The 13,037-nt window shown below is 40.8% G+C and overlaps 1 protein-coding gene across 3 annotated transcripts in view; it reads left to right on the top strand.

Moving 5' to 3' along the window:
* Positions 1 to 13,037, top strand: part of IMPG1 (interphotoreceptor matrix proteoglycan 1) — a 132,905-nt gene that overhangs the window by 96,280 nt on the left and 23,588 nt on the right. For all 3 annotated transcript variants that reach the window (XM_040473994.1, XM_040473993.1, XM_040473992.1), the window contains 2 exons: positions 5,734 to 6,245; positions 9,206 to 9,425. In XM_040473994.1, the coding sequence (XP_040329928.1) occupies positions 5,734 to 6,245; positions 9,206 to 9,425 (732 nt within the window). The remainder of the gene's footprint in view (positions 1 to 5,733; positions 6,246 to 9,205; positions 9,426 to 13,037) is intronic.

The raw sequence follows: 13,037 nt of genomic DNA, 5'->3' as shown, positions 1-13,037 counted from the left end.
CCCCCCACTTCAGATGCAAGTCCCAGACTATTACTTGTACTTTTGATCAATGAGCTGTAAGTATCCATCAATGGATGAACAGTTAAAGAAATTGTGATGCAACGCAATATTATTCAGCCTTTAAAAAGGAGATTCTGCCATTTACAACAACATGGATGAAGCTGGAAGACATTGTCCTAAGTGAAATAAGCCAGATACAGAAAGAAAAAAAAAGCTGCGTGATCTCACTCATATGTGGAATCTTAAAAAGTCAATACCTAGAAGCAGAAAGCATAATGGTGGTTACCAGGGACAGGGAGGTGAGGGAAATGGGACGATATAAAGGATATAAAGGATAATGGGACGATATAAAGGATATAAAGTCACAGTTATATAGGATAAATAAGTCCAGAGGTCTACTGTATAGCCTGCTGACTGTGGTTAATAATACTGTATTTAATATGGAAAATTTGCTGGCAGTAGATTTCAGTAGCTTTCTCTTCACAAGGAAAAAGATGGTAACTATGTGAGGAGATATTTTAATTAGCTTGACTGTTATAACCATCTCACTATGTATATGTATGTCAAATCATGTTATTTAGCTTAAATATATACAATTTTTATTAAAAGAAATAAAATTTAGAAAAATGAAAATAAATTGGGGGTTCCAACAAGCACCTTCTCAAGTTTCATAATTTGTTATAATGGTTCACGGAATTCAATGAAACCCTTAGCTGCATTAAGGCATTATAAAGGACATACTAACAAATATAAATGAACAGGCAAGTGAAGAGATACATAGGCTGAGTTCTGGAAAGGTCCCAAGTGCAGGAGCATTTGTCCCTGTAGAACTGGAGTGCACCACTTTCCTGGCACATGGATGTATTCACCAACCCAGAAGTTCTACAAAAACCACAGTTTAGGAATTTTAATGGAGGCTTCAACACATAGGCATGATCAATTATTAACAATCTGCAGCCCCTCACTTCTCCTCAGAGGATGGGGGATAGAAGTGAAATTTCCAACTTCTAATCCTGTCTTGGTCATTCCAGTGGCCAGCCCCCATCCTGATGCTATCCAGGAACCCACCAACATTCACCTCACTAGGATGAAAGATGTTCCTATCACCCAGGAAATTACAAGGAACTTAGGAGCTCTGTGTTAGGAAGTGGAAGAAGAGACCAAATGTATATTTCTTATTATATCACAACTACTTACTAGCTATAACTTTCAAATGTGAAGGTCAGCTTGGTTTTTGGAGTTACTCTGCCATTTTTACTGATGTCACTCTCTATTATTTCTTAGAACTGCATTTGAATATACAATTATCCCAAATAAGCACTTAATTTTTTTAGATCAAGTCATATTAAAGTGTTCTGAAAAATACAGCAATTCCCCACTTCACATCTCCCCACTGTGCAGTCCCACTTATCAAAAGTAGTCTTTTGACTCAGCAATTTCTTCTGGAATTTACTCTTCCCATAATTTTAAATGCTATGCATTTTTGAGTCATCAGTTATGTATATCATTTATTGTCTTTCTATTCTTGTCAATAAAGGTTTATGTTTCTTACAATACCATTCTCCTACCACCCCATCTTCCCAATAAGGTAATGACTTATTAAATCAATATTCATCACTTACATATTCACCACTGACCTATTTGCTCTATGTTTCCTTTCTGTTTTCCTAGAGTTAATGTTTTCTTTGATTTTTTTATTTGCTTAGTTTTCTTTGTATTTAATGTCATTATTCTCAAACTTTCCGCTGAATTTTCTAACATTTTTACACATCAGGTAATGTATCACTTCCAATGTTTGGAGACCCTCCTCTCTTTCTGTCTAGACTGCTACTCTCTAAGCCTACAGAAAGCTGTCCCCTGAAAATTCCCTTTGCTATCATTCTTAGAATTTCCTTGGCCTTCTTCTGAGTTGGATTCCCTGATCCCTAGACTTCAGGCTTCCTCTCTCTGTGTTTACTATCTTGTCTTTTGGAGCATATCCTCCAACAGTTTTGTCAAGTTAAAAAATTGACTGCAATAGCAGAAGGTTTGATGATACAAGCATTCTATATACTTGTCTCTTGAGACACCTGGGGTACCTACCTCCTTGAGAGACCCCTTCACCACCTTTCAGGGTTTCCCTAAGTTTTTTTCAGTATCCCATTTCTTCCTATTTCTTGGTTTACCATTGTTTTAGGTGAAAACATCCTTAAAACGGGTATCTGGGAGGGATTTTTTGAGGCTTTGAGTGTTTGAAAATATTTTTTGTCACCCTCACACTTAATTGATAGTATAGAACGCCATTCTAGCCATGCTGCCCTCCCAGCCAGCTGTTACTGAAACATGAAAAACACCTTTCTTTCTTTGGCTTGCTCATTTGCATTTGCCGCATGGCTAAACTCTCTCACCTCCTTCAGATCTTGCTCAAATATTAGATTTTCAGTGACTGCTGTGTATACATTGCCAAACCAACATTCCCACCCATTTCCCACTTTACTTTATTTCCATAGCACTTATCACCACTTGGAATACTACATATTTCCTATTGTTTACTTGTTTACTTTCTGTCTTCCTCTACTAGACAGAAAGCTCCTTGGGGCCAAAACTTTCAACTCTTTTGCTCACTGATATATTCCAGTACCTGGAACAGTGCCTGGCACATAGTAGTCCAACAGTATTTATCTGTTCAATGCATGTATAATAAACACTTATTTCCTGTCCCTATAATATGCCAAAAAGAAGGTAGTAACTTTCTTGTCATGATAAATAAGAATGGATTAGTTTGATATAGAATTAAGAATTGCTGGTCATGCCACTTGAAGATCTGAAAGAGATTGTGGAATCTCTTTTTAGATTTTTAAACATAAAATAGATGGCTACTGATGTTTATGACATAAGTGTGTGTGTATCTTTTCCTAGAAACATTTAAAATATTCTTTCATCTGCACTTGTCTGTCACGCTTTGCTCATTTTGTGCTTTGCCTTCCTCTGGTTACCAGTAGGGTTTCTGGCTGCCCCCACTGTGCTCATCTTAACCCATTACTGGCTTCTCTCACTGTGGACTTCAGCTTAACCTGAGTTCATCTACTTTGGTTTAGACCAATGTCTCTGCAACCTTTGCTTTTAGACAGGTCTCCCATGCAGAAAGTGACCAAATTAACCATTTCCTCTCTACCCAGCAGCTGGGATTCTAACCAGCAACCCCACCATGCACACTGACATATAAACACAACCCACACCCTCACAGGAATCCCACACACACTGTAATATAAAAGCTAAAAGTCATGTTATTATGAGTCTGCTCATTTTGCATACCTCATGATAAAGTAAATGGCTTTCAGTGCTTGACTTCTCTGTTGCAGTGTAAAAACTTCATGTTGAAATGGCCTGTGTCACTGCCATGTATAATTTCTACATAAGGATCTAATGAAAAGATCATTATTTAAAATACATTTAGAAGTGGTGCTGAGATGTGACAATATTTTTATTTCAAAAGAATGACCTATAGCCTTAATAGATTCAGTCTCAAGCCAAGAGAGAGTAGAGTTTTTTAAAACCACACTTAAGTAGGACTGCTAGAATAAGCAAAGAAAAATACGAGATGCCCAGCTAAATTTGAATTTAAGACAAATAACGAATAATTTTCATCTAGTATTTCATCTAGGAATCCTACATTTAAGTAGCCAACTGTTCTGTCAGTGAAAGGACTTCTTTAGGTTTATTTTGAGTGTAAAAGATGAGTGTTAAGGTGCTACAAAGGGAAGGAGTTAGGAATTCACTTTTACTGGTTGATGACATAAGGCAGTGGACCGTTTTAATCTGGCTAACGTCTATACAGTAACAAAAGTGTGAGTAATAAGATGCTGGCCCAGAAACAGAATGCAGATTTCTATCATTGTGCTTCTTCCCAGACCCTTATCATCTAGAGAAGCAGCAACATCACGTCATAGGAACACAGGTTTATAAGCATTTATTTCCCCATGACACGAAGAAGTCCAATCAAATCACAGATAACCCTCGAAGCCTTTTCGTTTACTCATCCCAGATCCTTCTATGGATGTCTTAGCCAGCTCAGGCTGCTGTAACAATATATCATAGTCTAGGTGACTTAAATAGCAGGAATTTATTTTTCAGTGTCTGAGGCCAGGAAGTCGAAGATTAAGTTGCCAGCTGATTTGGTTCCTGGTGAGGCACTTCTTTCTGGTTTGCAGAAAGAAGGATGCCTTCTCTCACGTGGCAGAGAGAGAAATCGTCTCTCTGCATCTCTTCTTATAAAGGCACTAATCCCATTCATGAGGGCTCTACCCGCATGACCTAATTACCTCCCAAAGACCCACCTCCAAATGCTGTCATATTGGAGATTAGGGCTTGAAAGTATGAATCTGAGGGAGATGCAAATATTCAGTCCATGGCAATGAAGATTTGAATAAAACTGTGGTGTATATCCAGAGAGATCGTGGATGTTAGAAAACACCGTTTATGACACTTGAATGAAGTATGGGTAAACACACCTAAGCATTCTCCCCAAGGAAGAGAAAAGAGGGTACTTCTCTGAAATCTGGGTACAATTCACCAGCAGGCAGATTTTATTTTAAGAAACTAATAAATATAATATGATTCTACCTTTCAGAGCTGTTTATCACTTGGAGTTTCAGTTTGGGTGATTGCACTCTAGTAAATTAGCTGACTGAGAGTCCAAAGATTATATCTGCATCCAGACAGTCCATTCATCATGCTTAGCATTTGGATTTCAACTCGGCTTTCCCACATATTTGCCAAAATGCTGCTGAAGTGATCACGGAAAGCTCCTTGTTTTGATCTGCCTAATGCCTTAAATATTGTCAGTGGCTCTGGATTTAAGTTTATTGGAATATTTTAATAACCCACCAATCTCTTATCTGAAAGTTTCATATAACCACTTTCTCAGTTCATAAATACTTACTGATTTTAATCTTGTCCCCAAAAGGGAGTAGACTTTGGTGGTTCAATGTGTTCCCACCCAAGGAAGAAATGCAAAGTAGTGGTAGAAATTATCAAGGTATACTCATGTAAAAGTGAAAAGATCTTTCAATACTATCAAATATTTAACAAGATGTGTAGCCAATACAATGTTCACATTTTATGTGTCACCCACACCTTTACTTTTGCAAAATCATTTTGCAAATTGGCAAGTTATTCAGTCAGATTATCCCATATTGGAAAAGCATAATTTAAGTTTTAAGTGGTAAAACTACCAAAATGTGTTCACTGGTATCCAAAAAAATCCAGATGCATAAAATGCAGGCTTGCATGACTGGAAGGTGAATAAAATTTCTGGGCCCAAACTGCATAGCTAATTGGCTGGGAGTTCCAGATGGCAATGTGGGATCCAAATATGTTCCAATGCCATCTGTGTTTTGGCAACAACTGGTGACCTTGTCAGTTTTTACCAGCTGGTCCCTAGGTGTGTTGTATCTGGCTAGGCAGAAATTCCCGAAATTTTAGGTTACTGGTGGTCTCTTAGTGTCATCTTCCCAGAACTATTTGGGCCTGAACAAAATGGGTACAAGGACCCACCCTTTCTCTCCCTAGGTTTGGACAAGGGACTATCTATCCTTTCAATACCAATTTCTTGTTCTTTAAATGTATGACATTAAAACAATCAATGCAAATGCTGTTTGTTTGTTTTTTTAAGTTAAGGCTGACTTTGGATTTCCTTTCTTTCTTTCTATTCTTTGTGGAAAATACTTGGACATAATGAATTGGACTCGGAAGCTTTTTCCACAGACAGTTCTTGGTCTCCACCTGCTTCCCTATCAGACACTCTACCTTTCTTTACTGCCTCAAGCATCTTCTCTCTGACTAACCAAAGTGTCACAGACATAATGCCCGTCGACCAAACAGTACTAATCCCAGGACTAACCATCCCCACAGATGATTATTCTACCATCAGCCAATCGGCTCTGGAAATTTCACAGCCATCTGCATCATCAGGCAGCCAGGAAATAGTGAGAGACTTAGATGTAATGGATATATCTGATGCTCCTGCCTCCTCTCAGCTACCAAGATTCAGTGGGTATGTTTCTACCCCGGATCGTTTCTTGGAGAATATCACACCTAGCCCAGCTTTACAGTACATCACCACTAGTTCTATGACCACTGCCAGCAAGGGCCAAGAGCTGGTAGTGTTCTTCAGTCTGCGAGTCGCTAACATGCCCTTCTCCAACAACCTGTTCAACAAGAGCTCTCTAGAGTACCAAGCTCTGGAGCAACAATTCACACAGCTGGTGAGTAAGCACTGATTCCGATTCTCTGTGTGTTCTTCCTTTCTGTGTTGTTACTTTATAATATAATCACTCTCTGTCTTGAGCAGTGAATGTTGAGAGAGACAAGCCTCTGAGATAGCTGTGGCTGAAGGCATTCAGCTAAAGTGTGGGGATGGATTCAGATCCAATAAGCAAGTAAGTTCTGTGGTCGACACTCCGGACAGACACTGCCACTCAGCCTCATGAGATCTTACCCTTAAGGTCTTTTCATTATAGTTCTTACTTTTTTTAAATTTTTTAAATGTTTATTCATTTTTGAGAGAGAGAGAGAGGGAGAGAGAAAGAGAGACACTGTGAGAGGGGGAGGGGCAGAGAGAGGGAGACACAGAATCCGAAGCAGGCTCCAGGCTCTGAGCCGTCAGCCCAGAGCCTGACACGGGGCTCGAACTCACGGACCGCGAGATCCTGACCTGAGCTGAAGTCGGACGCTTAACCGACTGAGCCACCCAGGCGCCCCCATTATAGTTCTTCCTATTTTAGTTTTCCCAGGGATAGTACATAGCCATTCAAGCATGGGATGTGGAATTTAAAAGCAATAGGAGCAAACTTTTCCTAAGTTATAATGCCACAAGCTATTTTCCAGCCATCAAAACGGAAGGATTCAAAATTAGAAAGGTCCACAACAGATGAGGCCAAGACTTCAAGTGTAAGGACTCTTTTCTTAGCTCTTCTTAAGTTCCTGTAAAACTAAAAAAATAGCTAAATGGCTATCATCCCTGATCCCCAACAAAGAAAGTGAAATGATGATCATGATGGCATATATCTTTGATTATAAAATACCCCCCAAACTCACGTTTATTTTCTTTCTACATGTACAATAAGAGAAATGTATATAATGAGAAAGGCTCAACTCTCTCATACCTCTGTACAGCCAATTAAAGTCAAGTACACAATGCATATCACAAAAATTGTAGAATTTCTGAAAATACCAGAAAAATATTTGTAAGCTTCATATAAGTTAAGTAACCATGCAAATTAAAGCCACATAAAAACCAAGTCTTCAAGTGAACTCTAAAAGAAAACTTTGTTTTAAGGTAAGACTTTGTGCTATCTCCCCGCCCCTGTCCCCACACACACACACACACAGACACCCCAGTGTGCTAAGTAGGTACTGGGGCAATCTCAGGGAACAGAGACCCAGTGCACCTAGCTCAGGTGTATTAATGAGGGTACATACTAAGCTTCCATAGTGAAGAGATCAAGAATATAATAACTTAACTATAGTGATAGATCATAGCTACGCTTGTGGCCAGCATAACATAGACTTGTCGAATCACTATGTTGTACACCTGAAACTAATATAACATTGTGTGTCAACTGTACTTCAAGAAAAAAAAAGAATATAGTAACTTAAGTAGGATTCAAGTTTATATATTTGTCTTCAACGTGACAGATAGGGCAGTTCTGCTCTACAGTGCCATCCAGGGACTCACATTTCCTCTATCTTATAATTCTGCCAGCCCCCAATGTTATTTCTTCATTCACACAATCAAGGCTGAGGCACTGGTAAATCCCTGTTTCCACTTGAGAGAAGAGGCCCAGGGCAAGCAGTTTTCTAAGCAAGTGATACCAAAGTTACCCTCATCCCTTCCACTCATATTCTGTTGATGGGAACTAGTCACATGGCCACACCTTGCTGCAAGGGAGACTGGGAAATGTGGTCTCCAACAAGGCAGCCTCATGCCAGTGAAGAAGAAAATGGATTGGGGAGATGGGGGCAGCTTGTCATCTGCATACCAGATGAAGACAGGGAATCCCACCAGAGGCCAACGCAATGCTAAGACACAAAGAATGAGCCCAGTCAGTGTAAGTAGGAGAGTACTGAGAGTAGACTGAGAAAAGAAGTTCCACGTTTTGTATAAAATTTCATTTTATTTTTACAATAACCTGTGGGGGTTGGGGGGCTGGGGAATCATGGCTATTGGAATGTGGGCAGGGTCAGAGTTAAAATCCTGGTGGGGTGAAGACAGGCAGCAAAAAAAGTAGATCTGGGCCAAGCCTGGGAGATTTTAGCTTGCATCTGTGTGCTGTGTTTGTAGATGTCACTTCATGAATGAGGGGACCAACTTTCAGGGCCAAGAACAAAGCAAGATACTGCTGAGCTTCAGACATTTCTGCAAAATGATCTCAGGGATGGCTATGACTCCCAATAGGCCAGTGTGGGAATCTGAAACACAATGCCCTGGGGCCTACTTTTCAGATTATTAAATTACAGTTTGGGAAAAGTCCTTAGGGAACCACTTTTTCTTCTTTCTCACAATTCAGATAAGGGCACTGAGGTACAATGCAATGGAGAAATGGTTTGATGAAGGTCACACAGATAGCTGGGGACAGTTCCAGGACCAACACCCAAGTCTCCTGGCTGCCAGTTCCCTGCTGTTTCTACTACACAGCATATGAGTTGACCATGAAACATGTCCTGCATGGACAGACAAGCTGATATGTAAGCTGTTATTTCAATAGGGTCATTTCAATTGGTTGCTTCTAAATAAATGTCCCATTTATACAGCAGCAGGTCAGTCTGCTCCTGGGCTCAGTTTGGAACATGTTTTTATTTACTTGGTTTTTGTTTTGTTTTGTTTTGTTTTGTTTTGTTTTGATAACGGAACCTGGCAGTCCTGCTTTGCTGATAGCATTGGCCTAGATTTTTAAAAATCCTCTGTTCTCACAATTCATCAGGAAGAAAATCACTGCCCATCCATCTCAATACACAAATAGAAAGGTGGAAATATGGCACATAATCACTGCAAACAGATCATTAAATAGTCGTGTTCTGGTCTCACATTAAATCCAGACACAAAAGTAAAAACAAACAGGAACTGAAATGTATGCCTCAGATAATGAGAAGTGAGTATAAATGGAATTAGCGGCAGCTGAGCACTTAGAACACAGTTAAGGGTCAACCATCTTTTATTCTGCAGCTGGTTCCATATCTACGCTCCAATCTTACGGGATTTAAGCAACTTGAAATTCTTAACTTCAGAAACGGGAGTGTGATTGTGAATAGCAAGTTGAAGTTTGCTAAGTCGGTGCCATATAACCTCACCAAGGCTGTGCAGGGGGTCTTGGAGGATTTTCGTTCTGCCGCAGCCCAACAACTTGACCTGGAGATAGACAGCTACTCTCTCAACATCGAACCAGGTAAGATATTCCAACCCAGAAAATTGTGGGAGGTTTTTGGTTTTGTTTGTTTGTTTACCAAACAGTTCAACTTTGAGGCCACGAAATTCAAATTAAAGTCACACTTGATAAAATAACATTGTGGAAGCTAATGGATCACTTTATTAGAAAGGTGGGGCCCTAAAATATGCAGATTCAAGTTTTCCTACATCAAAAAGTAGGGAACAAGCATACCTCTTCCTTCACAATCTGGGAGCTTTAATCCCTCCCCCGCCCCCCCAGAACACAACTCCTGCACTGTCTTAAGAGATTGTTTTTGTTGTTGTTGTTGTTTTTAACATTTGCCACAGCCAACCTAATTTATATTCTGCTGGAAGGCAGAAGCACTTTCTGAGCAAACTGCAACAACTGGAGGGTTTCTACCTAAGAAACCTTCCAGTCATAGTTAACTATCAGCATTTCCTCGTAATAACACAATTCAGGATGAAACTGAAACAGCGTCCTGAGGAAAGAAAACTAATCATTAGAGCAAAATTCAAACTTGGGAAAAAGCCACTGCACTATCACCAAAGAAAGAAGAAAATAATGTCCCTTCCCATTTGCACACCCCAGATCCGCTCCATGTGTGGGTTAAAACAAAGAAGTGTTAGATGTGAAGACGACTCTTAAAGATAATGGGGGTTAGCCCAGAGCTACCTAATAGAAAGCAAGCATTCATTCTGATAATAAAACATAGTGTGTGTACCATTGTAACCAGCTATGCCCAAATTGGGAACTGTTTCTACCATTAGTTTCAGAATTCTGTTTTCTAACCAATCAAGGGAAGTTTTTTTTAATTCCCTGGAGTGCCAGGGGGCAAGGCTCCAAATCTACTGCCAATGAGACCTTCCAGTCAGGTTCAACACAAAGCTTCCTAATTGGCTATGAATTAGTGAAGTGAATCTTTAACATCCTCTCTGGCTTTCTGTAAACTAACAATGAAGGCAGAGGGAAAAGGCCTTGGGCAAAATGCAAACAAAGAGGCTCAGTTGGGAGACACATATTTTGACAGAGCAGAACTTTGAGCAACTTTAAGAAAATTGCCTCCTATCTTAGTAAGGCATCGTTTTAAAAAGACAGATCACCCTTCGGCACTGAGCCTGGGAGTGCTTACCTCTGAACAGGGGCAGCTAAGAAAGCCCTGAGGACCCCCTAAGAAATCAAAGACCTCCTAAATGCTGGTAATATACTGCCTCTCCCCCTAAAAACTACCTCAGAACTGAGAAGGAACCAGGGAGTGCCTGGCAGTTAGGGTCAGGAGACCAATTTCCTCAGTCAATTGAAAGCAATGAACAGGGACTTACATAGGAGAATTTGGAAAGCCTAACAGAGGTGAGGGGCCAATTTCCTCTCTTCCTTCCTCCCTTGGAGAGCTGACAATCTGCTTAGAGACCCATCCGCCAAATGAGAAGGTCAATATAAAGAGCCAAGGTGAGACAGGGGAGAACTCGGGTGTCCTGCTGGCTTCTCAATGGAGGTGCCACTTAAGTAGTACCTTAGAAAGAGAGCAGGAAGCTGGCGGTACATTACCATGGATACATAAGGCCCTAGTGACGTTGGAAGGAAGCACAGCATAGCAATGACTTTGGAGGGCCATAGTCCTGAATGTGAATCCTATGTACTAACAGCAGCACTCAATTTCCACAACTGGAAAAGAGATAGTAAACAGTCATGAGGATTAACTAAAAGAATATTTGCAACACCCAGCAGAATTAGAAAGCCAAATACAGATTTTATAAAAGTTAAAAATAACAAGAAACTTTATGAATTCCCTATCTAAATCAAAATGGATAAATCCAATATCTAAAAGGGCTCCTATTTACTGTGAGAGGACACTGTGTCCACCTGCCCCCAAAAGCATTCCTTCCCAACAGTGGGGAGGTGGGGAAAGTAGAAGGTATGAGCAGGCAAGGAGGGACAGGCAAGGAGCGGAGGTGCGCTTCTCCACCTGAAGCTAGAGATCCTGGTTTAGTTATTTCACCAAAGGCAAGGGTAGACTCACCCAAGTAACCAGCTAGTGCTTGATTATCAGACCTTGACCATCTTTTACATTTTACATGCTTGATCCAAAACAATAAACATCCATCCACCACCGGATCACACGTTGATGAATGAAAGTCAGTCCCTGCCCAAAGGAACTTGCAGGATGACCAAAGAGGGACACTTTAGAAGGATGCTGGGATCAGATATATGTCTTTTCTATTCAGAAAGACTCTGTAATGAGCACTTTCTGATATGCCACACTTAGCTGCAAATTTCCATGAGTCTGGAAATCACTAAGGCATAATGCAGAAAGCACAGTTTTCCTTTAAGTCCCATTTCATTGAGATCTGGTCTCTAAAAAGTAGAGAATTCTAGTCCCTCTGGGCTGGTCTCGGGCAGTGAAAGACAGCCTGTGATAGTTGGTGGTGGCGAGGGCTGAGCATCCATGAAGACAGCCAGTACCATTAAAAAATAATTATTCAATGACTCTTGTTAAGATGGCGAGAAAGATTTTATTCAAGGATGGCCATCTTGATGTGTGTAGGAACCACTGCAGTGGGGCCTTGAGGTGGGGGAGAATGGACTTAACCCTGAATGTAGCATGGGCAAGTGGGAATTTATAGCTAAAGAGCAGCGTGGTGGGCAATAGATGGAAACTTACCAAGAGGAAACATCTAGGGTAAGGGGTGAATTCTGGCTAACCCAACCTAAAAGGATTCTTGCTAAAGGCAGGCCAGGATGATCGCACATCACCTGAGGGAGGGTGGAGAATGAGAAACCTGATTAGACATTGAGGGTGATCAGATATAAAGGATGGGGGATTCTAACTAAGCCAGCTCAGTGTGATTCTTGCTAAAATTGGACAACAAAGAGAAACACTAGAGCCCAAAAGTGGAGGCCAAGCTGAGAATTTCAGGGGAGGCTGAGTAGAGCTTGGTCCAGGAGAAACTTTGTCAGACCAGAGCTGGAGAGGCAGGATGCCAGCCACACACGTGTCGGTGGCAGCAGCAAGAGCTACCATTGGAGGGTCTGAGGAGGGAGAGGGGACCACCCGAGAGCGAGCAGCCATCAGGCACCCACTCAGACAACACACACGCAAACACTTGCACCTCATCCTCAATTATCCCTGTTCACACCCTGGTCCAATCCAGTCAGGGACAGTCCAGACCCTAACACACCCACAACCATTGCTTCTGAACACAGTTAATGAACTTCTTACATCTATTAATCTCCTTATCTTATAAAACTTCTTGAACCTGAGTTTTAAAACACTATTCCAGGGGCACCTGGGTGGCTCAATCAGTTGAGCATCTTGAGTGGCTCGGGTCATGATCCCAAAGTTTGTGAGTTCAAGTCCCATGTCAGGCTCTGTGCTGTCAGTTCAGAGCCTGGAGCCTGCTTCGGATTCTCTCTGCCCCTCCCCTGCTCATGCTCTTTCTCAAAAATAACCATTAAAAAAAATTTTTTTTAAAGTGATATTCTAAAACAAACAAATGCCCTGTAGTTACAGTAAAGTGTTCCTAGCATCGATCATGCTGTATAATTTTAGTTAGAGGGAATAGGTACAATATTAGTATTATGATAATAGAAAAGAAAAATGAGTGTCTAGAT

The sequence above is a fragment of the Herpailurus yagouaroundi genome, unplaced genomic scaffold, assembly GCF_014898765.1.
Source record: "Herpailurus yagouaroundi ecotype Mexico unplaced genomic scaffold, PumYag 139, whole genome shotgun sequence".
Taxonomy (NCBI): domain Eukaryota; kingdom Metazoa; phylum Chordata; class Mammalia; order Carnivora; family Felidae; genus Herpailurus; species Herpailurus yagouaroundi.
Note: the sequence above shows the minus strand (reverse complement) of the source record. Positions and strands in the feature narration are given on the sequence as shown.